We start from the raw sequence: 26,057 nt of genomic DNA on the forward strand, positions 1-26,057 counted from the left end.
ATAAATTATTCCATTCTAAATTATATATATAAATTAAAAAAGTATATATAAATTATATTGAATTTAAAAGTATATATTATATACTTTTAAATTCAATATAATTTATATATAAAAAAATTATGAAACATTTTTATTCATGTCATTATTTTTTTAATACACTTACATATTAGTTATAAGATCATGTTATTTCAAGTAGCTTAGCAGGTTTTTTTTGTTTTTCAGTTTTTACAAGAATTGTTTTTATCGCAATTTGACTTTTGCCATCAGGTTATACTGCTAACTGCATCTACAGAAACCACACGGAAAACCTGTAGAAAATACACAAATATACATAACAGAGAGAGAGAGAGAGAGAGAGAGAGGGAGAGAGAGGGAGGGAGAGAGAAAGAGATCCCTCTTCTCCTGGTATACGCATGAGCCTAAAGAAAGATCCTTTATTAGTGATCAATAAATGCAGATATCTGATGATATATGCTGAACTCATCATAACAAACCCTTGCTGTTTTGAGCGCAACCCAAAGCAGAATAAAGAAGGTGCGACTGATAACGCATGTGGCCTCAGATCTGGTCGATTATAACCCAGTTCTGGCCGAACATCTGTCTGAAGTCCGGCTATAAAAGATGGAAGAGTCGGTTCTGCTCATATATCAGCTTCATTTACGAACAAATGATCTCGTTCTTCTCCGTATGCGCTCCACATCCGCGTCTGCTCCGGGTTTGATCCGATCCGTTCATCAGAATCCCATCAGTGCATCACACCGAATCAGATGGGACGATTTTCTCCAGCAAAGCGTTTCGCGCAGGTCTGGTCAAAGCGAGGATTCACGGCTAGATAGATAGGAAATCAGGGAATATGCGCGCTCACGGATCTCTAGGAATAAATGGGACGCACATGAGCCATGATGAATTAATATAGGCTCTCCAGGCTCATTCTGAATACGACATCTCACATACATTCGAATTCGTTACCACAGCGTGGACGCAGAGAGGAGGAAAGAGGAATCGGTCACCTGTGATGTGAAGCGTCTCCGCCGAACCGTGACGATGAACCGGAGGTCCAGAATAAAGGAAGGACGAAAGGCTGAATAAGCGAAGTATGTCCTAGATCATATTCCCGACTCTAAACGAGAGGATGAGAGTCTGAGTTCACCGTGTTCTGCTGTTTATGAGCTCTGTTGGCTGTTGCTCGTGTTGTGCGCATCCTCCGCCGCGCGACTGTTGCTTATGCGTGCGCGTGCGCGCACGTGTGTATGCAGCTCTATTACCGAAACAGCTTAAGCATGAGAAAATCTAGATTTTCCGTCCAGATGAACTCGTGCATGACTTCCACCACTCAGAAATCCCATAAAGAGACGCGGATAGATAAATACATTAGTAAACATATACTTAGAATGAATGTTTGTTGTTTTGACATTTTAAAAATAGCTCGGAATGGTTCGAAACTGGCTTGTGACCACAAAAACGAACTAACTAAATAAATAAATATCGTGGACTTGATTTGAAAAAAATTAATGTTCATTAACTGTCGCACTTCTGTTGACGCCATTGGAGATGAATGGGAAATTCGTGACACTAAAATATCAAAACAGACAAACACGCCACACTATTATACACATGAGCTGGTTGTAACAATATGGATTTCTGTTCATTTTTGTTCAACTTTGATGTTTTATGTAACAAAATGTCTTTCTGTGATTAGGTTACGTTGAAATATTGGTTGAAATGTCAGTTTGTGCATTGATTTTTACTACAGTCAAACCTAATCACTATGGTACGATATATATATATATATATATATATATATATATATATATATATATATATAGATATATATATATATATATATATATATATATATATATATAGATATATATATATATAAACCTTTACAAAAAGTTGTCTTTGAGAATGCCTAAATATATACCCAAATCCACAACTTAATAAAAGAAATATTTATGTCGATAAATAACTAGATAATTTATAAGCATTTTACATTTTTAGCATTTTCTCCAGGCATAATAATATATATATATATATATATGACAACAAAGTGTTAGAAGAAAGGGATCATTGGGGTTCTATAAAGAACCATAGGGTTCTTTACTCAACTCCAAAGAACCTTTTATGCTAAAAAGGTTCTATAATGACAAGAAAGAACCCTTTTGGCACAAAGGGTTCATATCTTGAATTTTGTGATCATTCACATGCATTCATAAATGCATTTGAATACACCGAATAATGCAGTGAAAGAACGCACTCAAAATGCACAGGCGCACTAGTATGACTTCATCATGTAACTTTACATTAGCCTAGATGCTTGCACTTTTTAGGCATGATTTGTTTAGTTTTTGAATGTACTTGATGCTGTTAAAAGGCACATCATTAAAACAAAAAATACCAGTTCACATTTCACACCTAAAAAAGCGTGGAAAACGTAATTATAACTAGCTACTAAATTAGTTGAAAATGCCTATCCATGTACAGCTATGATTTCCGAACCCCAAACTGACTCAAATGATTCGCGATCCGCTACGAACTCCCGAACTGATTCAAATGATTCGCGATCCTCAAACGGACTCAAATGGTTCGCGATCCCGCTACGAACTCCCGAACTGATTCAAATGATTCGCGATCCTCAAACGGACTCAAATGGTTCGCGATCCCGCTACGAACTCCCAAACTGGAGTCAGATGACTCAAATGATTCGCGATCCCGCTACGAACTTCCGAGCTGACTCAAATGATTCGCGATCCAGGCTCCAACTCCCAAACTGGAGTCAGATGACTCAAATGATTCGCGATCCCGCTACGAACTCCCGAACTGACTCAAATGATTCGCGATCCCGCTCCAACTCCCAAACTGGAGTCAGATGACTCAAGGGATTCGCGATCCCGCTACGAACTCCTGCACTTATTCAAATGATTCGCGATCCCCAAATTGACTCAAATGATTCGCGATCCCGCTACGAACTCCCGAACTGACTCAAATGATTCGCGATCCCGCTACGAACTCCCGAACTGTTTTTATTGTTTTTGTATATTTTAAACAAGGTAAATCTTTCTGATTTATTAAAATATAAAGTCACACACATGGATTTTTCTGGGCTAAGCCCTGGATCTCCACTCACCCTAGAACCACCCCTGTACTGTATATATATAAGAATTGTATTATAATTATTATTTTAAAAAATGATCATAATTATTTACAATATTAATTAGTAACATGAAATTCTCTCTCGCTAAAATATATATACATATATATATATTATTGAACAAAAGTATATTACATAGATTTTCCTGTAGAAAAAAAAGGTATGACTTCCAAACAAAGGGTTAATCTTAGTTCACGTTCGACAATTTCAACATTTACCAGTGCATTTTTAAAAATAAATAGTGTATTAAAATTAATAAATGATGTTAAAAACATTTGATAACAAATTAAACCTTATTGTAAAGTGTTATTTTTTATAACTTAATAACTATTTTATGACGATATATTCGGAACAACAACATGCTTTTTAATGTGATTCTGAATTATATAAAAAAGTAGTTAATAGTAACTTACTTTTCAGTCAAAAATGGCTGGTTAGTTTCAATATTTCTTGTACGCCAGTGAAAATGTCAAAGATTCAAGCTTTGAATGTCTGAAATCAAATAACAGCGTATGGTTTTCCATTTTCCACTGCCTGGTAGAGAAACAGTGATGTTTCTCGCTCCGCTCGAGTTCAGCATCGCTCACACGCTGATCTGAGAAATATCCCAGTGCTGTCATACTGTACTTCCTTCAGCAAGAACCTTCGGGGTCTGTTTAAAGACATTACTGTGTTTGCTAGGATCCCAACAGGGGGACAAGACGACTTTATGTTGGTATGGAAATCAAACCTCTAAAAATGTTTTTATCAAGTCAAATAGATTTGTGTAGCACTTTTACAATATTTCTTCAAAACAGATAGTTATACTGTAACTTCTACTGCCTTTAATATACTTTAATCCTCCAGATTCAGATATAACTTACACACACACACAGACAGATCACTGTATTAACAATTTCCATTCTGAATGATTTCAGCAGACACTGACATTAAAAATCCCACTGTGAGCAGCAGCTTTAAATTACTAACTGAACATTCAGAGCTCAAATGATCTGAAATGTTCTTTTTAAATAAATGCATGTTGCATTGAATAAATGTTAAATAAAAGAATATAAACAGTCACAGCGCCCTCTAGTGTCTGATGATATTTATTGTGCTTCTAAAATACACAGGTGCTTTAAACTCACTTGAGCCTCACTGTGATGGTCTGAACACAGAAGCAGAACTGTGTCTGTGTGAACGACCTTAAATTTGAAGAAACATTTAATTACACTATTACAGTACTATTAAACACACATTTCTGACAGATTACTTCCTGATTGTCCCACTGAAACACTTTAATGTTTCACAATATGTATTGTGAAAAGAGCTATACAAATTAAATCTGAATAGAATTGCATTATTAAAGCACAAAATGTAAAACTTTCAGCAATACATACCTGTCAGACTCGTACATTTACTTGCGGGTTTGTGCAGTTGTTTTCCCACCAAAATATGTAGTTTCTGGAGACGAAGTGAACATGAACATCCCCTCACACCAAAGGAAAGAAATTCTGATGCTGCGTTTGTAGGAAACAAATCCATCGTGTGTGTGTATATATATATATATATATATATATATATATATATATATATATATATATATATATATATATATATATATATATATATATATATACACAGTATATACAATGTATATGTAAAAGTTTCACTGGATAAATGGCTTTATTTAAAAAAAAAAACAACAGAAGTAGGGCAAATTAAACAGGCGGGGTTCTATAAACTTTTTTTTTTTTAGCACTTATACATGCATTTACATGTGCATCTCAATAAATTAAAATGTCTTAAAGTTCATTTCAGTAATTCAACTCAAATATTTTACTTGTGCATTAAATAAATTCGATGCACACAGACCGAAGTAGTTTAAGTCTTTGGTTCTTTTAATTGTGATGATTTTGGCTCACATTTAACAAAAAGCCACCAATTCAAGATCTCAACAAATTAGAATACGCCATAAAACCAATAATTATTTATTTATTTATTTTTATGAGTGAATAGTTGGCCTTCTGGAAATTATGTTCATTTACTGTACATGTACTCGATACTTGGTAGGGGCTCCTTTTGCTTTAATAACTGTCTCAGTTCGGCGTGGCGTGGAGGTGATCAGTTTGTGGCACTGCTGAAGGGGTCAAGCCCAGGTTTCTTTGACAGTGGCCTTTAGCTCATCTGCATTGTTTGGTCTCTTGTTTCTCATCTTCCTCTTGACAATAGCCCATAGATTCCCCTGGGGTTCAGGTCTGGTGAGTTTGGCTATGAGCTTCTCCACCCTTCCTCCAGACTCTAGGACCTTGGTTTCCAAATGAAATTGGACCACTGGGCAACAGTCCAATTCTTCTTCTCCTTAGCCCAGGTAAGAGGCCTCAGGAGTGGCTTAACAAGAAGAATACGACAATTGTATCCAAATTTCTTGACACATCTGTGTGTGGTGCTCTTGATGCTTTGACCCCAGCCTCAGTCAATTCCTTGTGAAGTTCACTCAAATTCTTGACAATCCTCATAAGGCTGTGATTCTCTCAGTTGGTTGTGCATCTGTTTCTTCCACACGTTTTCCTTCCAGTCAACTTTCTGTTAACATGCTTGGATACAGCACTCTGTGAACAGCCAGCTTCTTTGACAATGAATGTTTGTGGCTTACTCTCCTTGTGAAGGGTGTCAATGATTGTCTTCTGGACAGCGGTCTTCCCCATGATTGTGTAGCCTAGAGAACCAAACTGAGAGACCATTTTTAAGGCTCAGGAAACCTTTGCAGGTGTTTTGAGTTGATTAGTTGATTGGCATGTCACCATATTCTAATTTGTTGAGATCATGAATTGGTGGGTTTTTGTTAAATGTGAGCCAGAATCATCACAGTTAAAATAACCAAAGACTTAAACTACTTTAGTTTGTGTACACTGGATCTATTTAATACACTGGTTTCACAATTTGAGTTGAATTACTGAAATAAATTAACTTTTCCCCGACATGCTAATTTACCGAGATGCACATGTACACTACACTTAAAAACTGCTATAGTGTTAGGAGATTAATGTTTTAAACGTAAAAACTGGAATATAGAAATATGATTGACGGCAGCAGGGGGTCATTTATTCAATCAATTCTTTCAAAACAACTTATTCAGGAAGGAAGGAAGAAAATGATTTTATGAATGGATCAGTAAATCATTGACTCACCCGATTTGTTCAAAAAGCAAATGTATTCAGGAAGGACACACTGCTGTGCAGAGGCACTCAGAGGCACTTTCTGGTTCACTGAATTGCCCTGACATGAAAAAGAAAATTCTGCCACAGCCCATGCTAAACAGATGTTCATATAATCACTCTAAATGCATGTGTGTGCATGGAAGACTGCATATAGTTCTATGATTAAATATCTATATTGTTGCTTCACAGTGATAGGGCTCAGAAACAAATAACCTATACTGAAAAATGTCATGCTTGATGTTTCTCTACAGGAAGATAGCCAATTAAGAACAGACACACCAAATATCAGAAATCAAATTAATTTCCATATTGGAAAGTAAAATAATAAGATGACAAACAAATCATTTGATTCAGACTGGGACTCCAAAGCGAGTATTGCAAATCATTTGATTTAGATTTAGATTGGGGCTTCGGATCGGGTTTGGAACTTTAAAAAAATTCAGATTGGGACTTTGGAGCGCTTTGCAAATCATTTGATTCAGACCGGGGCTTTGGATTGGGTTTGCAAATCTTTTTTTAATTAGATCGAGACTTCGAAGCGGTTCCGCAAATCTTTTTGATTCAGATCGGAGCTTCAGAGTGGGTTTCCAAATCATTTGATTCAGATCGGGGCTTCAGAGTGGTTTGCAAATCATTTGATTCAGATCGGGGCTTCGGAGTGGGTTTGCAAATCATTTGATTCAGATTGGGGCTTCAGAGTGGGTTTACGAATCATTTGATTCAGATCGGGGCTTCGGAGTGGGTTTGCAAATCATTTGATTCAGATTGGGGCTTCGGAGTGGGTTTACAAATCATTTGACTCAGATCGGGGCTTCGGAGTGGGTTTGCGAATCATTTGATTCAGATCGGGAATTCAGAGTGGGTTTGCGAATCATTTGATTCAGATCGGGTTTGCGAATCATTTGATTCAGATTGGGTTTTGGATTGGGTTCGTGAATCTTTTAATTCAATTTGGGACTTTGGAGCAGGATCGCAAATATTTTGATTCAGATCGGGACCCGGAGCAGGTTGGGGACTTTTGTTCGGTCTAAAAATGTTTAAAAACAACCGAATTTTGGTTATTTTGGCAAAAAAGCATTGGGTCAAATATGGACAAACCCAGCTGGTTGGTGTTAAATGTTTGACCCAACAGCTGGGTTGTTGGAAAATTACTGTTGCTGGCTTAAAATTAACCAAAAATAAATTGGAAAGTTAAACACACACACACAGAGAATTACTAGAGGTAACAGTAATAAGCAAAAGGTGGTTAATAAGCAAAATCGCCCATGTAAAAATTTGACAAGAGCATAATTTTAAATATTAGCCTACATGCATTTAAACTAATTTATCCAGCGATTTAGAATTAAAAATATAAAATTAAAAATTAATGTTCTCTGTTATCCTTTTTAACCTGAAAAGTATTGTTTCTCGTGTCTCCGAAATCTGAGACTGCGATCGGCTGCTGTTCAACACTCCGGCTCTTCCTGGGAGTCTTCTCCCGCCACCCTCTAGTAATTTGAATTGCCCAAACCTTGTTATGTGAATAATCACGTCAATATTATTATAAGTTTGTCCAGTTGCCAGATCTCTTATGAAACGCACGTTACTCAAACAATCTACACATCATACAAATTACAAATCATTTGTGACCTCAACCTGGCAACCCAGGTGCAGATGCAGGAAGTTGAATCAAGCATTACTGGTAGAAATGGGAGGAGAAGACTTGGGTGGTGCTCCCGTGTGGCACTTAATGTAAATAGCACTTCACAAAGAAAATATATAGAATACGTTCAGTAACATACTGTTATTTCCACTTAGTGTAAAAAGTATATTTTGGCAAGAAAATATGCTATTTTAACTTAAGTGTGTATAGCATCTAATTGCAATATACAAAGTGTAAACAGCATATATCGCTATTTGAACTTAGAGCAAAAAAGTCTGCATGTCATGTGAAAGGCACAGAATTTATTATTTTTGCACTCCACCCGCACAACTGTCGTGGTATTTTTATGTATACATACATGATTTTTTATGTGATGTGTATATATGATTTTTCCCATTATAACAAAATGAAAAGTCATATGACTTGAAACATTTTAAATAAAGATAATTGTCTACCAAGGTAAAGTATAGGATAATTCACACAAAAAATATTTTCTGTAAGCTTTTCCCCCCCAAAATAATTAAGAAAAATGTTAATTTATTTTCATAATTCACAATTGATATATAGAGTGCAACAGCAAAAACAGAGTGTTTTTTATTTATTTATTTTTTACATTTGTTTAGAGAACAATTATAGACCAATTTGGTGTTTGCAAACAGTGATAGCATTTTTTTGTGGGCAGAGTCTATCTGGTGGCAGCAAGGCTAAATGTGGGCCAAATCTGGGCCGAAATTGCATGCTGTATGGGGGTCTAAATGGTAGCCATGGAAAAAAAAAATATATAAAAAAAGGTAATTTTCCTAGATTACATTTCAAATTTCTGATAAGAAAAATCAGCTCATCGTTCTCTCTTTTCCCCTCGACTCAGAATCATGAATTTATATCCAACACTTGGCTTTTTACCCCTCTCAGAATTTACACAATTGCAATCATTGAGTTAAATTGAGTTATGAAGTGCAAAACAGGAGATATAAACTTGCATTTGTGAGAAAAAGAAAAAAAGTCAGAATTGTGAGATAAAATAGGTTGCCTAAATGTTATAAGTTTAAATAGTAGTCCATTTCATGCTGTAACTGCAGGGCTAATACAATATGTCCCCTATGAACTGCATGTGAATATTACAGTATGTAGGACGATTGTTTAAATCAAATTCATGCTTTAAAATCAGTGTAATCATAGCAGGCTTCATCCATAGTCTGTCCATTTAATTGTCTGCGTTTAGCTTCAAATGGCATCTTTGACAACAGTATTCTATAAAAATGATTTGCATTCTGATTCTGACATCCGAACTATGGACAGTATAGAAATAACTACAAATCAAGCTGCAATACCAAACAAGACCACACAGAGACGCAAACAGACCACTATACCAGTCACCTTAACCTGACCGTTTATACACTGATCCATTCCAAATTATTAAACAGAGCGCAAAAATAAAAAACCCTAATTTGTCGAACATGCTGATCTGAAGGCAGCTTGTCATCAACAGTGACCAGTACTCTGTCAGAGCTAATGTTATTGCTCAGATGTATATAAACACCACTGACTGCAGCCAACTCCTATAATAGCACACTTCTTCAGTGAGTGTCCATTATAAAACACTTGCCAGACACACGACCATAATCAACTATACCCCCATTACAACCATCATCCATCTGAACTTTACTGGTTTGCTTTATTCAGCCTGTGCAAGAGGCTCATGACACTGATTTAGAATGCAGATGCACAAAAGCATGCTCTTCTCCATCACTGGGAGTTTTAGTTCAGAATTAATGAGATCCTGACCTCAGGCATTCATTGTCTTTAAGAGAAAAAAATAAATAAAAAAAAGTTTGCAGAAGGTGCAGAAAACAGCTGGTGCCATTTGAGCCCCCATGACATGTGGTATATTTTGCGTAAAAATTGTCTAATACTGCAAATGTCCAGGTCTCATGGAGAAGAACTTACACAAAGCACTGATGCCAGAACTGTGTTATGTGAGAAAGTCAAACACCACAACTTTCAATCAAGCAATTTTCTTTTTATTTAAGGGAAGGAGGCAGAGACAGTCTTTCTGAAATGTTAGAGCAAAAAGGGAAAAACCCTTATGAACATAGCACTGAATTGAAAAGATCTCCTGTAGACGTTATGCAAAATTCCAAGAAAGTTTCAAAGACCACAATTTCCCTGACCACGTCACAGACCGCTTCCCTGGCCAACTCCCTGTCCACTGCCAGATCCCTGGCCATAGCCACTTCCCTGGCCGTAGCCGCTTCCCTGACCACTACCAGATCCCTGGCCGTAGCCGCTTCCCTGACCAACTCCCTGTCCACTACCAGATCCCTGGCCGTAGCCGCTTCCCTGACCAACTCCCTGTCCACTACCAGATCCCTGGCCATAGCCACTTCCCTGGCCGTAGCCGCTTCCCTGACCACTACCAGATCCCTGGCCGTAGCCGCTTCCCTGACCAACTCCCTGTCCACTACCAGATCCCTGGCCATAGCCACTTCCCTGACCGTAGCCACTTCCCTGACCACTACCAGATCCCTGGCCATAGCCGCTTCCCTGACCGTAGCCGCTTCCCTGACCAACTCCCTGTCCACTACCAGATCCCTGGCCATAGCCACTTCCCTGACCGTAGCCGCTTCCCTGACCACTACCAGATCCCTGGCCGTAGCCGCTTCCCTGACCGTAGCCGCTTCCCTGACCAACTCCCTGTCCACTACCAGATCCCTGGCCGTAGCCGCTTCCCTGACCGTAGCCGCTTCCCTGACCAACTCCCTGTCCACTACCAGTTCCCTGGCCGTAGCCGCTTCCCTGGCCGTAGCCGCTTCCCTGACCAACTCCCTGTCCACTACCTGTTCCCTGACCGTAGCCGCTTCCCTGACCCACGCCCTGTCCGCTTCCCTGGCCCTGTCCGCTTCCCTGGCCCTGACCGCTTCCCTGGCCCTGTCCGGCACCCTGACCGCTTCCCTGGCCCTGTCCGGCACCCTGACCGGCACCCTGTCCGCTTCCCTGGCCCTGTCCGGCACCCTGACCGGCACCCTGTCCGCTTCCCTGGCCCTGTCCGGCACCCTGACCGCTTCCCTGGCCCTGTCCGGCACCCTGACCGCTTCCCTGGCCCTGTCCGGCGCCCTGACCGCTTCCCTGGCCCTGTCCGGCGCCCTGACCGGCACCCTGTCCGCTTCCCTGGCCCTGTCCGGCGCCCTGACCGCTTCCCTGGCCCTGTCCGGCACCCTGTCCGGCGCCCTGTCCGCTTCCCTGGCCCTGTCCGGCACCCTGACCGCTTCCCTGGCCCTGTCCGGCACCCTGACCGCTTCCCTGGCCCTGTCCGGCACCCTGACCGCTTCCCTGGCCCTGTCCGGCACCCTGACCGCTTCCCTGGCCCTGTCCGGCGCCCTGACCGCTTCCCTGGCCCTGTCCGGCGCCCTGACCGGCGCCCTGTCCGCTTCCCTGGCCCTGTCCGGCGCCCTGACCGCTTCCCTGGCCCTGTCCGGCGCCCTGTCCGCTTCCCTGGCCCTGTCCGGCGCCCTGTCCGCTTCCCTGGCCCTGTCCGGCGCCCTGTCCGCTTCCCTGGCCCTGTCCGCTTCCCTGGCCCTGTCCGGCACCCTGACCGCTTCCCTGGCCCTGTCCGGCACCCTGACCGCTTCCCTGGCCCTGTCCGGCACCCTGGCCCTGTCCGGCACCCTGGCCCTGTCCGGCACCCTGGCCCTGTCCGGCACCCTGGCCCGCGTTCTGACAGCTTCCCGGGCCCTGTCGGCTTGGTTCACTGCATCCATGGCCACTGTTGGTTGGGCAACATTTTTGTGTGGCAGGACACTGGCCATCATGGACACAGTTTTTAGCAGACAGTGGAATGTTCTTTGGGTCAGGACATTGACCTGGTTTCACTGCATGGACAAAGACAGCCAGCTTTAGTTCATGAGCATGGACTGTATGCCATGTCAAATATAGAGCAAAAGACTTGACAAAGATAATTTTATTCCAAAAAATTAGTCCAGTGTATTTTTTAAAGCCATCCGGAGTTTTAAACTACCCTTAAAGGAGGACTTCAAACCTACTTTACACGAGAACAGCAGAAGGCAGAGTTTATACATTTTTCCCCCTCATTATAAAACACACACACAGAAAAAAAAAAAAAAAAAAAAAAAAGTAAAACCCATTTAGTGTTTTTTGGAGGACCCCCAGCATCCATTATAAACTGAAACTCACTTGAACCAGGCTCACTGGAAACACGACCATCAGAAGAACATCTTTGATGGGACAGCACGTCCGTCAGCTTCACCAGCTTGGCAATACGGCTCAAACCTTAATACAAATATAACGTTTATCTGCTTCAAAAATCAAGCGTTTTAAAAGTCTACCCATTACTAGATATAAAGGCAGAGTCACTTATTTTTTGTTTCTTCAGGCTGTGTAATGAAGTCAACAGACCATCTCACCTAGAGTAGCATCGGTTATGGTCAAGCTTCCAAACAGACACAATAAAACCGAACCAAACAAGCAATACACTTGAGATGTCATCCTCCCAGCCTACGATTTCACAATGGTCTCCACTGGAAAATGAATTGGTGTGCCAGAAAGAGGTAACAATGAAGCACTCAAAACTAACAAAAATAAATGTGTTGTTGTAACAGCACCATCTGTTAATGGGGTTTTAAAGATCCAAGGAGATTAGATCAACTCCAACCCAGATCAAACTCACCTGCCAATGGCTTTCTAGTAATCTGAATGAAAGACCTTGATTAGCTTGATCAGGTGTGTTTGATTGGGGTTGTATGAGGTGAACGCTGCATTCAAACCATTCACGTTTTTTGGTGTCTTGTCTTATCTGAAGGCTTTTACACTGGACTCGTTTGCTGAGGTCCGAGTGCGATTGTTCCTGGCAAAGCCCGCAGCGTTGGTCTGCTTTCACACAGAATCAGAAAGAGCTTTATTACCAAGTATGCTTGGGGATACATAAGCTTCCAGTACAAAGAGACAACAACACACAGACAAAAAAAATTACAAATTGGCAAATAAATAAGTTTATAAACAATTGTGCTATAAATAATAATGGAATAGGATTGAGTGAGATGCAGGGATGTTCTAGGATGGAGGGTTAACAAATAAATATAAGGATATTGGACATTTATAAGCATAAGTAGGGAATATTTAACTGTTCATGAGGTAGATTGCCTGGGGAAATAAACTGTTCTTGTGCCTTGCTGTTCTGGTATTTGCGGCTCTGAGGCACCGGCCAGATGCCCAAAGGTCAAAGAAGGGGTGACTTGGATGTGAGGGATCCAGAGTGATTTTATGAGCCCTTTTACTCACTCTGGATGTATACAGTTCTTGAATGGTGGACAGAGGAGCACCAATAATCCTTTCGGCAGTCCGAACAGTTCTCTGTAGTCTTCTGATGTCTGATTTTGTTGCTGAACCAAACCCAACAGTTATTGAAGTACACAGTACAGACTCAATGACAGCTGAGTAAGGCAAGGCAAGGCAAGGCAAGGCAAGTTTATTTATATAGCACATTTCGTACACAATGGTAATTCAAAGTGCTTTACATAAAAGAAAGTAAAATAATCATGAAGAAGAATAATAACCAAAAAAATATACATATATATAATTATAATAAAAAAAAACAATTTTAAAACTTTTAAAATGAATAAAACATTTAAAAACAGTTAGAAAATGATTTTACATAAATAAATAAATTTAAAAAAAAAAAAAAAAAAAAAAAAAAAAACTGTGAAAATATAGTGCAATCAGTTCGGACATTGCACAGTGCTCATTCAATAAATGCACAGCCAAAAAGATGCGTTTTGAGTCTAGATTTAAATGTGACTAGTGTTTTAGCACATCTGATCTCTTCTGGAAGCTGATTCCAACTGTGGGCAGCATAGTAACTAAAGGCGGACTCCCCTTGTTTTGTGTTGAACCCTTGGTATTTCTAACTGACTTGATCCTAGTGATCTGAGTGCTCTGTTAGGTTTATATTCAGTGAACATATCTGCAATATCTTTTGGTCCTAGGTCATTTAGTGACTTATAAATGAGTAAAAGTACTTTAAAATCAATTCTAAATGTAACTGGAAGCCAGTGTAAGGACCTGAGGACTGGTGTGATATGCTCAGATTTTCTGGTTCTAGTCAGAATCCTGGCAGCAGTGTTCTGGATGAGCTGCAGCTGTCTAATGGTCTTTTTGGGAAGGCCGGTGAGGAGCCCATTACAAAAGTCCACCCTGCTGGTGATAAAGGCATAAACAAGTTTCTCCAAGTCTTGACTGGAAACAAAACATCTAATTCTTGCAATGTTTTTTAAATGATAGTATGCTGATTTAGTTACTGCTTTGACATGACTACTGAAACTAAGGTCTGTCTCCAGAATCACACCAAGATTCCTGACTTGATTTTTAGTTGTTTGACCCCTAGAGTCAAGGTATGCATTCACCTTGAACACTTCATCTTTGTTTCCAAATGCAATTACTTCAGTTTTTTCCTTATTTAACTGAAGATAGTTCTGGCAAATCCAACTATTAATTTCATCAATGCATTGGCAGAGGGAGTCAATGGGGCTGTAGTCATTTGGAGATAAGGCTAGGTAAATTTGGGTATCATCAGCATAGCTCTGGTAGGCAATTTGGTTCTTTCTCATTATTTGACTTAGTGGAAGCATATACAGGCTAAACAAGAGCGGTGCAAGAATTGAGCCTTGTGGGACTCCGCATGTCATGGACGTCCACTTAGACTTATGCTCTCCTATACTCACATAATAGCCTCTCCCTTCTAAGTATGATCTGAACCAATTTGAGTACCATCCCAGAAAGCCTGACCCAGTTTTCCAGTCTCTCTAGTAGTATGTTATGATCGACAGTGTCAAACGCAGCACTGAGATCTAGAACTGTTTCAGCAGCTCCTGTGGCAGGTTAAACTTCCTCAGCTGGCGAAGGAAGTACAACCTTTGCTGGGCCTTTTTCACAATGGAGTCAATGTGATTGTCCCACTTCAGGTCCTGAGAGATGGTGGTTCCCAGGAATCTGAATGACTCCACTGCAGTCACAGTGCTGTTCATGATGGTGAGTGGAGAAAGTGCAGGGGGGTTTCTCCTAAAGTCCACAATCATCTCTACTGTTTTGAGCGTGTTCAGCTCCAGGTTGTTAAGACTGCACCAGACAGCCAGCTGCTCAACCTCTTGTCTGCACCAGACTCATCACCGTCCTGCAAACTTCAGGAGCTTGACAGAGGGGTCTTTAGAGGTGCAGTCGTTGGTGTACAGGGAGAAGAGCAGAGGGGAGAGAACACATCCCTGAGGGGCACCAGTGTTGGTGGAGCAGCTGTTTGACATGAATTTCCCCAGTCTCACTAACTGTTGCCTCTCTGTCAGAATGCTGGTGATCCACTGACAGATAGAGCTAGGAACAGAGAGCTGGGTCAGTTTGGTCTGAAAGGCTGTCGGGATGATGGGTTAAAAGCCAAACTAAAGTCCACAAATAGGATCCTCACATAAGTCCCTGTTTTGTCCAGATGTTGCAGGATGAAGTGCAATCCCATGTTGATTGCATCATCCACGGACCTGTTTGCTCGGTAAGCAAACTGCAGGGGGTCCAGTAAGGGGCCAGTGATGTCCTTCAGATAAGCCAGAACCAGTTTTTCAAACGACTTCATGACGACAGACGTTAGAGCCACAGGTCTGTAGTCGTTAAGTCCTTTTATCTTGGGTTTCTTTGGAATGGGGATTATGGTGGAGTGTTTGAAAGATGGGGGCCAGCTGGTCAGCACAGATTTTCAGACAGGCTGGTGTAACGCCATCTGGGCCTGGTGCTTTTCTTCTTTTGTTCTTCTTGAAGACCTGGCGCACATCATCTTCACAGATTTGTAGAGCAGGAGGTATGGAGAGGGGGATTGCAGGAGGTGTTAATGGATGTGTAGGGAGATGGTCAGAATGGGTGTTGGGGGTTTCAAATCTACAATAAAACTCATTCAGGTCGTTAGCAAGTCGTTGATAAGCCTCAGTGCAAGGGGATGGTGTCTTGTAGTCAGTGATGGCTATCAGACCTCTCCAAACTGAAGTTGAGTCGTTGGAAGTAAACTGGTCTTCCAACTTTTTAGCGTAGGTCTTTTTAGCCGCTCTAATCTCTTTGTTCAGTGTGTTCCTGGCCTGATTGTACAAGACCCTGTCCCCATTTCTGTTGGCATCCTCTTTGGCCTGACAAAGATGTCTGAGTTTTACTGTAAACCATGGCTTATCATTGTTGAATGTTAAATAAGTCCTGGTAGGAATGCATATATCCTCACAGTAACTAATATAGGATGTTACAGTCTCTGTGGGTTTGTCCAGATCGGTGGTAGCAGCTTCAAAAACACTCCAATCAGTGAGGTCAAAACAAGATTGTAAATCCTGCTCTGTTTCGCTGGTCCATCTCTTCACAGTCTTTACTACGGGTTTAGCAGATTTAAGTTTCTGCTTGTAGGTCGGTATAAGATGAAACAGTCAGTGATCAGAACGTCCCAAAGCTGCTTCGCAATCCGCTCTAAAAAGCTGAAAGCCCCGTAGATGGAGTGCGCTGTCCGTTATGGCGTCATTCAGCCAAGTTTCTGTGAAACACAGAGCAGCAGAGTGAGAGAAATCCTTATTTGTCTGAGAGAGCAGAAGGAGTTCGTCCGTTTTGTTGGGTAGAGAGTGGAGATTAGCGAGATGGATGCTAGGCAACGGCGTTCAAAATCCACGCTTCCTGAATCTGACGAGCGCTCCGGCTCGCTTTCCCCGTCTGTGCGTCCTGAAGCGCTTGATCAGCGCTGCTGCTCCTCCGATAACAATGTTCAGTAAAACGTCTGTATAATAGAAATCCGGAAAAATATCCTGTGGTGTGTTCTGCCGAATGTTCAGCAGTTCATCCCTGGTGAAACTGATCATGTTTGTTAAACAAAAAAACAGGAAAAACGAACAAAAACAGTACAAACACTGGAGAGCCAAGCACTGAAGCAGCCATGTGCGGCGCCATCTTGCATCATTGTATCAAACCCAGGTGCGTTTGCAGTCACCTTACGTCATCGCAAATGGAAAACGCATGAAGAACACAACGCGACTGAGCATAGTTGTATAATTTTGTTGGCTATTTCGGTGCTATTATGCACAGCATAATAATACATTTTAATTATTTAATTTTCATTTATTTAATTTTGATTTTTAGGAGTGTGTGGAATCAACCTCGTCTCTCTCGTATGTTGAGGAAACAATCATATCGACAGTGTTACGCATTTGCAGGATACTTTATTTCCTGAACAAGTGTGCACCTGAGTCTATGTTGCTTGCACATTCACACTAGGGGTGTAACGATTCACTCGTTTTCTCAATGCATCGATTACAAACCCTGTCGATTCATATGCATCGATCTTGAAACATGATTTTTGAATCGTGAATCGCCGATCTTGGACAGTAATCGATTCAAAATGCTAAGAATCGAATTAATCGCGATTTCTATAGCAATTCAATGCTTTCAAAATGTATACACATTAAATTACTACACGCACAAATTAATGGAGACCTTGAAGAGTGTTCGTGAATCGTGCCTCTTATCTGTCCTTCATGCGCTCCACTGTTTACCGCCTGAGACTGTCACAGGATTGCGCTCACGCTCCGTTCGTCTCTGACCCAGCTGACGTGGCCAGTAATGCTCGCGTGAAGTAGTTTTATTTTTCTGTAGTTTGTCAATGGCTCTCTGCATCTTACCGACGGAGTTACCGGAGCCGTCGACAGCTGTATTTATTGCATGGACGGAGCAGGAATGTAAGTGTCTAAATCATACGCACAGTTCCATTGAATGATACATGTGTTTAAACAATGCGGATGAACCAAATATATGAAGGAAACTTTTAAAATTAAACACAGCATTAACAACGACTTTGAAATAAGAGCGCGAGATTTATCTGATAATCAGATGCATGAAAGTAGCGTTTGTTTCATTAGCAAACAGACATATGGCGCGTTTTCTCTCAGAATCATTCGCTGATGGAGAGGAAAAGTTAAATAGAGATGAAGACGTTTTCACACTGAAGGAGAAGCGATCTCGCTCTCATAGACGTGCCAGGCTATATCTGCAGCTAAACTGAATAAAAGCAGAATGAACTGATGAAACAAAAAAAAACCCACAAACAATTTATGAATAATGCAGTGCTAATTGACATTTATTACAGTACAGAAACTATAACGTATATTTTCTACCTTATTCTGTGCAGAAAATTTAAATAATTGCTAATTAAATGTAGCCTAGTATATAAAACAATCATAAAATTGCAATTAGGAAAAAAATATTGATTACAAATGATTGATTATTGTCCAGCAGTGTATTTGATTTATTACAGCTAATTAAAAGTAATTAAAAAAGAAGATAATTCCTTTTAAAAAAAATTAAATAATAATAATTATAATTATTATTATATAGGCTACATACATAAAATGATTGTATTTGACATTTCTGTCACTTCTGAAATTATGGCTACGCCCCTGGTGTGACAAAATGTTAGCTTATACATAATACTCTTTAAGCTCTTTTTTTAAAAACTTGGCTTACATACATTTTTACGTATGCCATGTCGCATCATTAAACTAGCATTTAACAATGGACAAAAGTTTTTTTTTTTTTTTTTTTCTAACCTATGGTTCTCTAACCATACATGCGACTGTAATTTGCCCCCTGACTAAGCATTTAAAGAATTTAGTAGAAGCATTTAAATAATCCCGTGAATGCACTTAAAGAATGCAGAATCGAATCGTTATAATCGAATCGAATCGAATTTAATTGTGAATCGAATCGAATTGAATCGTTCAAAATTTCCAAAAATCGTTCTTGAATCGAATCGAAAACCTATGAATCGTAATTGAATCGAATCACTGCCTTGCCAAAGATTCACAGCCCTAATTCACACAAACCGTGCCACAGTTCGGGAGCAACCGAACTCAGACCACCTTCTTCAGGTAGTCTTGGGTTCGGTACTCCAGTGCGCACTAGGGTCCGATCACAGCATTCACATTAGCAATTTTTCATTCGAACCGTGCCCTGTTCTGCACTAAACGGCCAGTGTGAAAGCCCTCTCTGATGCACACATCTGAGGTCTTGGAGCAGGGCTATTCAAATATTGCCGTGGAGGGCCAATGCAATCAGGGTTGGAGCCAAACTCTGCACCACAATGGCCCTCCAGGGCAAGATTTGAATAACCCTGTCTTGGAGTCTTCACTAATGAGTTGATGAGTTAAATCAGGTGCGTTTGAATAAGGGAGACATCTAAAATGTGCAGTGTTGGAGGTTCTCCGGGACCAGAATTGGGAACCACTGGTATACAGCATGGAAAGTGTGCTCCCTTTAAATGTATTAAAAATGGTCACTCATTCATCATGACCTCAGAAAGTTCAATGTGTCTACACAATGTGTTTTTACTCACTTAAAATGTCTACACAATGAAACTTTTTTTTATGAAGTTATGAGCATGATTGAACTCAGGATTCCAACCTAAACACCTCTGATTGGCCTTGGCCAATGCTTTGTAAGTAAACAAACATGTCTGTGATTGGCTACTTTGCTACCCTCTGTGAAAATGCTTTCCAAAACAGAAGGGCAGATACATTATTTTTCAAATCGATTTCGTCATGCTATTATTACAAAGAAAACAGATCCTAGACCAGGAGTTATTTGCAGCTAAAAGCAATCAGTTAGAATATTTTACACTGAGTTAGGCTATTATACCCACGAAACTAAAGTCTAGCCATTCCCATCAGTCAGGAGGGGGGGCACAGGGATGTACGTGGGGGGGGGGGCAAAGCCAGTGGCACTGGTCTGGGTTTGACTTCAGGCAGCGCTGCGCAGACCGAAGCAGTGTGTGACGTGCTGTGCCGAAATCATGTTGGCCTTAATTTGTGATGTAAAGATTTCACCTTTTTCTTGAAGGTTTATTCTTGTTTTCCTTCGAGTAACAGGCACCTGCTAAAATTACTCACTGTAAAAAAGGGGGGGAGAAAAAGTCGCTTAAAATTGTAAGTATCCTACAATCAACTTGATGTATACCATATACAATATACAATCAATCAAGCTGTATAAGTCATTTAAACTTTAATTACATTAAACTGACTTAAAAACATGAGTGTTGTGATCAATGTTCCCACTAAGATGTGCGTGCGCCTACGTTGAAGAAGTATATGCCGCGCACAAGACACGCAAATCGCAAAACGCACGAGTTTGGAAAGATATTTGATTAAATTCTAGTGAATGCAAAATAATTGTAACGCACAGTTAAACCATTATAGAGTTGGCATCGCTTTAGACTAAGAACCAGTGAATGGTGTTTACAGGTTAGAACGATGTGCGCCAAATGAGTCGCTGTACAAATCGAATACTTTGATGGTTGCGGATGAAATATGGAATTGCATTTGGTTCAATAAAAAAAAAACTTAACTTTATATAACTGAATGTAACTTTTTCAGAAACTATGAAAAATAAAACTTTAACATGAAATTTAACAGGCTCTTTAAATATGCTTCATTCTTTGTTAATGTTTTTCAAACATTCGTTTTGGATTCGTGGATTTTGAATGCATTGCCACAGATTTCACTTATGCTTCGCAGTTTTCCGTTTGGGGTTTTGACACAAACCTCTCATGGGGGCAGGCTTAACAGTGATCTACTCTGATTGGATAGTGAGCTTTTGATGGACAGGTGCTCTCTGACCGGGAAGTACAGACGCCACCCAGTGGTGCGCATATTGGAAAGAAGTTATTCTTTGGATTTTACCCGTTTCTTGTTCTCAGTGTCACCACAATGCATGCGTAGCTGCATGTGAACTAACTGTGACATCTATATTACCATTATAATTTATTATTGTGACATTGATATTAGAAATCAGATTGTGCCTGGTTCTTTTAATTCTCTGTCTGTATTACTAGATCTTAGGGTAGAATTTGATACTATTGATCACAATATTCTTATAACTAATTTATAAAAGACTGTAGGTATTTGAGGCATGTTTCTTCAGTGGTTCAGATAAGTTCTTTCTAATAGGATCTTTCCAGTTAATATCAGGCAATCTTATTCTAAAACTGTTCCATTGAATTGTGGTCTTCCCCAGGGTTAAATTCTTGGATCAATCTTGTTCTTATGCTGCCCTTGAGATCTGTTTTTAAAAGGCATGGAGAAACAGGACAAAAGGACAATTACATCTATTTTTTGCATGGATTTAAACTATGGATTGTCAGCAATTTTTTTACATTTAAACTAAAGTAAGACTGAGATAATTTGGTTTGGAAACTTGAAGTCTCTATTCTTTTATTAAATGTCAGCTGCTAGTGTCGAAGCAAATCCGGCGGAGCCTTTATCTTAATTTCGTTATTGCAAAATAACGTTACCCATCTTAATTTAAAAATTTATCTTAATTTAATTTGTTTAAAAAGACTCGATTTTATTGGTGCATTGGTTTATTTATAGGCTAAATGAGCCTATGCCTATTTAGAGTGCTGAGATGTCACAGAGGACTTATTTTATTACTTTATTCCAACTTCCAAGTTGCCTAGTCTACGTTAGTTATGAATAAATTATGTTAAAACATTTATAAATGACTCATTCTTGACACAAGGATAAAGAGTTGTGTGCATGCGCACATTTGAATAATGTAAATTGGTTCGGCCTTTTAAAAAGCTGTCAATCAAAATTTACTTGTCGGGCTGGGGCCGAAACCTGTCGGGCCTAACTTTTAAGGCCTGGTTACAGCTCTACAAGCATTACTGGTAGAAATGGTAGGAGAAGACTTGGGTGGTGCTCCCGTGTGGCACTTAGTGTAAATAGCACTTCGCAAAGAAAATGTATAGAATACATTCAATAACATACTGCTATTTCCACTTAGTGTAAAAAGTATATTTTGGTAAGAAAATATGCTATTTTCACTTAAGTGTGTATAGCATCTAATTGCAATTTACACAGTGTATACAGCATATATCGCTATTTGAACTTAGTGCAAAAAAGTCTGCATGTCATGTGAAAGACACAGAAATGTATTTCTTGCGTTTATTTTTGCACTCCACCAGCGCAGCTGTCGTGGTATTTTTTATATACATACATGATTTTTTATGTGATGTGTATATATGATATTTCCCATTATAACAAAATTTTAAAAAAGTCATACGACTTGAAACATTTTAAATAAAGATTATTTTCTACCAAGGTAAAGTATAGGATAATTCACACAAAAATATTTTCTGCAAGCTTTTATCCCCCCAAAAAATAAAGAAAAATGTTCATTTATTTTCATAATTCACAATTGATATATAGAGTGCAACAGCAAAAACAGAGATTTATTTATATATTTACATTTGTTTGGAGAAAAATTATAGACCAATTTGGTGTTTGCAAACAGTGATAGCGTTTTTTTGTGGGCGGAGTCTATCTGGTGGCAGAAAATGACTGATGGATGCGTTGCACTCTATTGTGAACATACAAGTAGAATCATTTTGACTCGTTATAAATGTAGCCGAGCACCACTTTGCTGTCCCTTAAGAACTTAATGTCATTCAACACTAGATCTAGCTCATCCTTAATGAGATCTGCCATCTCTACTGCTAAGACAACATCACAGAGTTCAAGCCTTGGGATTGTAGGTTCAGACAGGGGTGCCAGTTTCGCCTTGCCCATAACAAATCCTACTTCGACTGCTTCTGTTAGTGAGGTAGTTGTAAATGTACGTGGAACATGCAGCTGTTGTAGGTCTTGGAGATAATCTCTCCAGGCTTCCCATTTGTTTAGTTTGCCCTCCGGAAGCAATGTGTCCCAGTCTGACTGTTCAGAGGTAAGTTCCCTGAGAAGGGTTCTTCTCTGGATCGTGACAGGTGCCAGTAGACCCAGAGGATCGAAAACACTGTTGACAGTGGAAAGGACTCCACGTAGGGTAAATGGTCTGGTAGTGGTCGATGTGGAGTAAGTGAATGTGTCGTTTGTTATCTCCCATAGCAGACCTAAACTCCGTTGGGTGGGTGAGGTTTCTCCACTCAGATCTAAGTCCTGGATTATAGGAGCACAATCTTCAGGCGGGAAAGCTTCCATAACTGTGTGAGAGTTTGAAGCAAACTTGTGTAAAAGGATGTTTGACTGAGCTAGTGAAGCCTGTGTTCGTTGGAGCAAATCAATTGCCTCAGCTTCTGATGGTATAGATACCAAACAATCATCAACATAGAAATGTCTTTCCACAAACTTGACGGTATCAGCACCATGCTCCTGTGCACCTTCTCTGATGGCTCTTCGCAGCCCATAAATCGCCACACCTGGAGATGGGCGATTGCCGAAGACGTGGACCTTCATCCGATACTCAATAATTTTCTTATTGACGTCATTGTCCTTGTGCCATTAAAAAAACGGAGGAAGTTACGATGGTCTTCATGCACCAAGAAACAATGGAACAACTGCTGAATGTCCGCTAGGATTGCAACCTTTCTCTTTCCGAAAGCATAGCAGGACACAGACAAGGGAATTATTGAGGTCGAGGCCTGTGAGAAGCACATCATTGAGAGAGACGCCAGAGTATCGAGCACTGGAATCAAAGACCACCCTGATCTGATTGGGTTTTTGGGGATGGTAGACCCCAAATGTAGGAAGATGCCAACATTCATCCCCTTCTCTCAGTGGTGGCGCTACCTCGGCATGTCCATTGGTAAATATCTTTTCCATAAATGCCACATACTGTTGCTGCATCTCAGGTTTTCTCTTCAGGGTCCGTTGCAGGCATGTGAAACGATTAACAACTTGTTCCTTATTGTTTGGCAAGGGCTGGCGTGGTTCTCTGAATGGTAAAGGAGCTACCCAGCTTTTGGGTAGATTGGTGCTACCGCATTCAGAGCATTTCACAGAAGACTTGCATTCCTTGGCAAGGTGAGAAACAGAAAAATAGCATTTGAAACATATTCTTTTCTCCTTGAGGAAAGCCTTTCTGTCATTGAGGAGTTTGTTTCTGAATGTTCTGCATTTTTTCAGGGGGTGTGATTTATTGTGTAGTGGACATATTTTGTTAGGGTCATCACTGGTTGCACACACATCTGTTTTGTGAACTGTGATGGGTTTGTTGGTTTGGAAACTCTTTACCATGGATCTTTCTGGTTTCGTAGTTGTTATAACACTGCTTTGATGCATAAAGCTAGGGTCATTTCGCTTCTTTGCTTCACAGCACACAAAGTTAAAGAAATACTCAAAGGAAGGAAAGCGACCATGATTTTCTTCCTTGTACCATGACCCAGAAGTCACCCACTTGTCCTGAAGCCCATATGGAAGGTTATCTACAATTGGTGCGATTCCACATGAAGTATCAAGGTATGACAGACCTGTTAGATAACAGTCTTCTTTAGCACCTTGGATTTCCATAAGCTAATCCCCGAGTAATTTAATGTGGTCTTTAGCTGAAATCCTTGGAAAACTGTCCAATCGCTGAAACAGTGACCTTTCAATGATTTCCGGTGCAGCATAGCACTCACGTAGTCTTTCCCATGCTTTGTTTAAAGCAAGATTGGGGTTACTGACATGCACTGAGCGGGTCCGCTTGACCGTTTTGCCAGATTCCTTTCCCAGCAATTTAGTCATGAGGTCTAATTTTGGGTTGCTGTAAGGTGAACTTCACGAGCTGCACTGGTGAATGAGGAATACCATGACCGATAATTTTCAGGCTTATCATCAATTTGGTATAGTCCTGAACTAACGAGGTCTCGTCGAGCTAAATACTGTGCGTCAAAGGCTCTGCCTGAGGTGGTGTGCTAGCTTGAGGAATGTATTGAGCAAAGTAAGGCTTATCAGGTGTATTCATGATGGGGGTGGTCCTTCCAACTTCTGATTTAATCACACCTGAAGACAGATCATATAGGTTTCTTGCAGGTATGTGCATTTCACCATTTTCAGACTTTGGTTCATTTTTGATAGACTATGCTTGTGAAGTGTCTTTCGCAGCTGGACTCCATGTTACGAAGCTGGTAAGAGTGGAGGGGGAGCATGATCGTGTAGGTTAATTTCAGAAATGACAAATTCACTGGTACGTTCAATTTAACTTTCTCTGATTCAGATCCTCCTCTTTCAACTGCAGCATGCTTTGCTAATTCAGCATCTTCCAACACTTGTGCCTCCACAGCGGCTGCATCAGCTTCTCGTTGTAGTGTTAACACTTCCAACTCAGTGTCTATTCTTACTGTTTCCAGCTGATTTTGAGCTTCTCTTGTGGCCTTTCCCATTTTCAGTTTAGCCTCTTGGCTGGCATAAGATGCTCCCACTTTGGCGGCTTCAGCTCTGGCCCGGGCACGGGCTGCACTGGCCAATGATGCAGATGACTTGCCACTTCTTGCACTGCACACAGATGACTTGCTGCTTGTGGCCATCTTAACCACTTAACCATCAAATTATGCCTTTTCACTGTAGTGTTCTCATGCAGTGTGTTGAAACTCTGCCTAAACGCCAAGTTAAACCGTAGCCAATTAAGACAGAGTCGTAGTAAGGTTGAAAATTTACGGTCACTCTTCCTCATTAACATTTGTGGTGAAAACTGTAATAAAACAATACAGCAATATTCAGTGTCCAGTGTCTTGACTAACATAGCATTATAAATGACTTTAACATAAGCATAAACTGCTGTTCTCTTTGTAGCAGCGATTTCATTGGCTATAACATTGCTGAGAGCTTGTACACAATGGTAAACAAATTTTTTTTTATTTTTTTAACTAATATATGATCTTTAACGTTTCTAGTGTCATATTAATGAACTTACGGCATTGCCTCTATGATTCTTTTAAATGGATGCAACGGATTATCAGAGAGAGCACATGTCTGTCTCATTGTTTTTCATGCAGAACTAACTAACAGGAAGTGACTAAACAGGAAGTGACTTCATCACAAGAAACAAAAAATATAATTTTTACAAATGAGTTAGACAAAGAAAAAGTACATATGAACTTCACATTTTCACTTTAAAATTTTTACCAAAAATAATTAAAGCCGATATTTGAAACTTAAATTTGTTAAAGGGCAACACAATGACTAGACAGCAAGCAATTTCGGCCCAGAACCGGCCCACACGCGGGCCAAATGTGGGCCAG

The 26,057-nt window shown here is 40.3% G+C and overlaps 1 protein-coding gene across 1 annotated transcript; it reads right to left on the minus strand.

The window, feature by feature from the left end:
• Positions 1-10,022: 10,022 nt before the first annotated feature.
• On the minus strand, positions 10,023-12,600 carry LOC113052835 (fibroin heavy chain-like). Its single transcript, XM_026217284.1, has 7 exons — positions 12,415-12,600; positions 12,185-12,280; positions 11,733-11,862; positions 11,209-11,666; positions 10,600-10,830; positions 10,378-10,563; positions 10,023-10,191 (listed from the first exon to the last, which is right to left on the minus strand). The coding sequence occupies exons 1-7, from the start codon at positions 12,494-12,496 to the stop codon at positions 10,169-10,171; spliced, it is 1,206 nt and encodes a 401-aa protein (XP_026073069.1). The 5' UTR covers positions 12,497-12,600; the 3' UTR covers positions 10,023-10,168.
• Between the last annotated feature and the right edge of the window lie 13,457 nt (positions 12,601-26,057).

The sequence above is a fragment of the Carassius auratus genome, chromosome 33 (genome assembly GCF_003368295.1).
Source record: "Carassius auratus strain Wakin chromosome 33, ASM336829v1, whole genome shotgun sequence".
NCBI classification, from domain to species: domain Eukaryota; kingdom Metazoa; phylum Chordata; class Actinopteri; order Cypriniformes; family Cyprinidae; genus Carassius; species Carassius auratus.

What these genes read in the sequence shown, in the direction of transcription:
- LOC113052835 (XM_026217284.1), bottom strand. Translation starts at nt 12,496, where the DNA reads ATGACATCTCAAGTGTATTGCTTGTTTGGTTCGGTTTTATTGTGTCTG. An exon ending in CGGACAGGGCGCCGGACAGG is followed by an intron (nt 10,831 to 11,208) that starts GTGCCGGACAGG and finishes GTCAGGGAACAG; the next exon opens with GTAGTGGACAGGGAGTTGGT. An exon ending in AAGCGGCTACGGCCAGGGAA is followed by an intron (nt 10,192 to 10,377) that starts GTGGCTATGGCC and finishes GTGGACAGGGAG; the next exon opens with TTGGCCAGGGAAGCGGTCTG.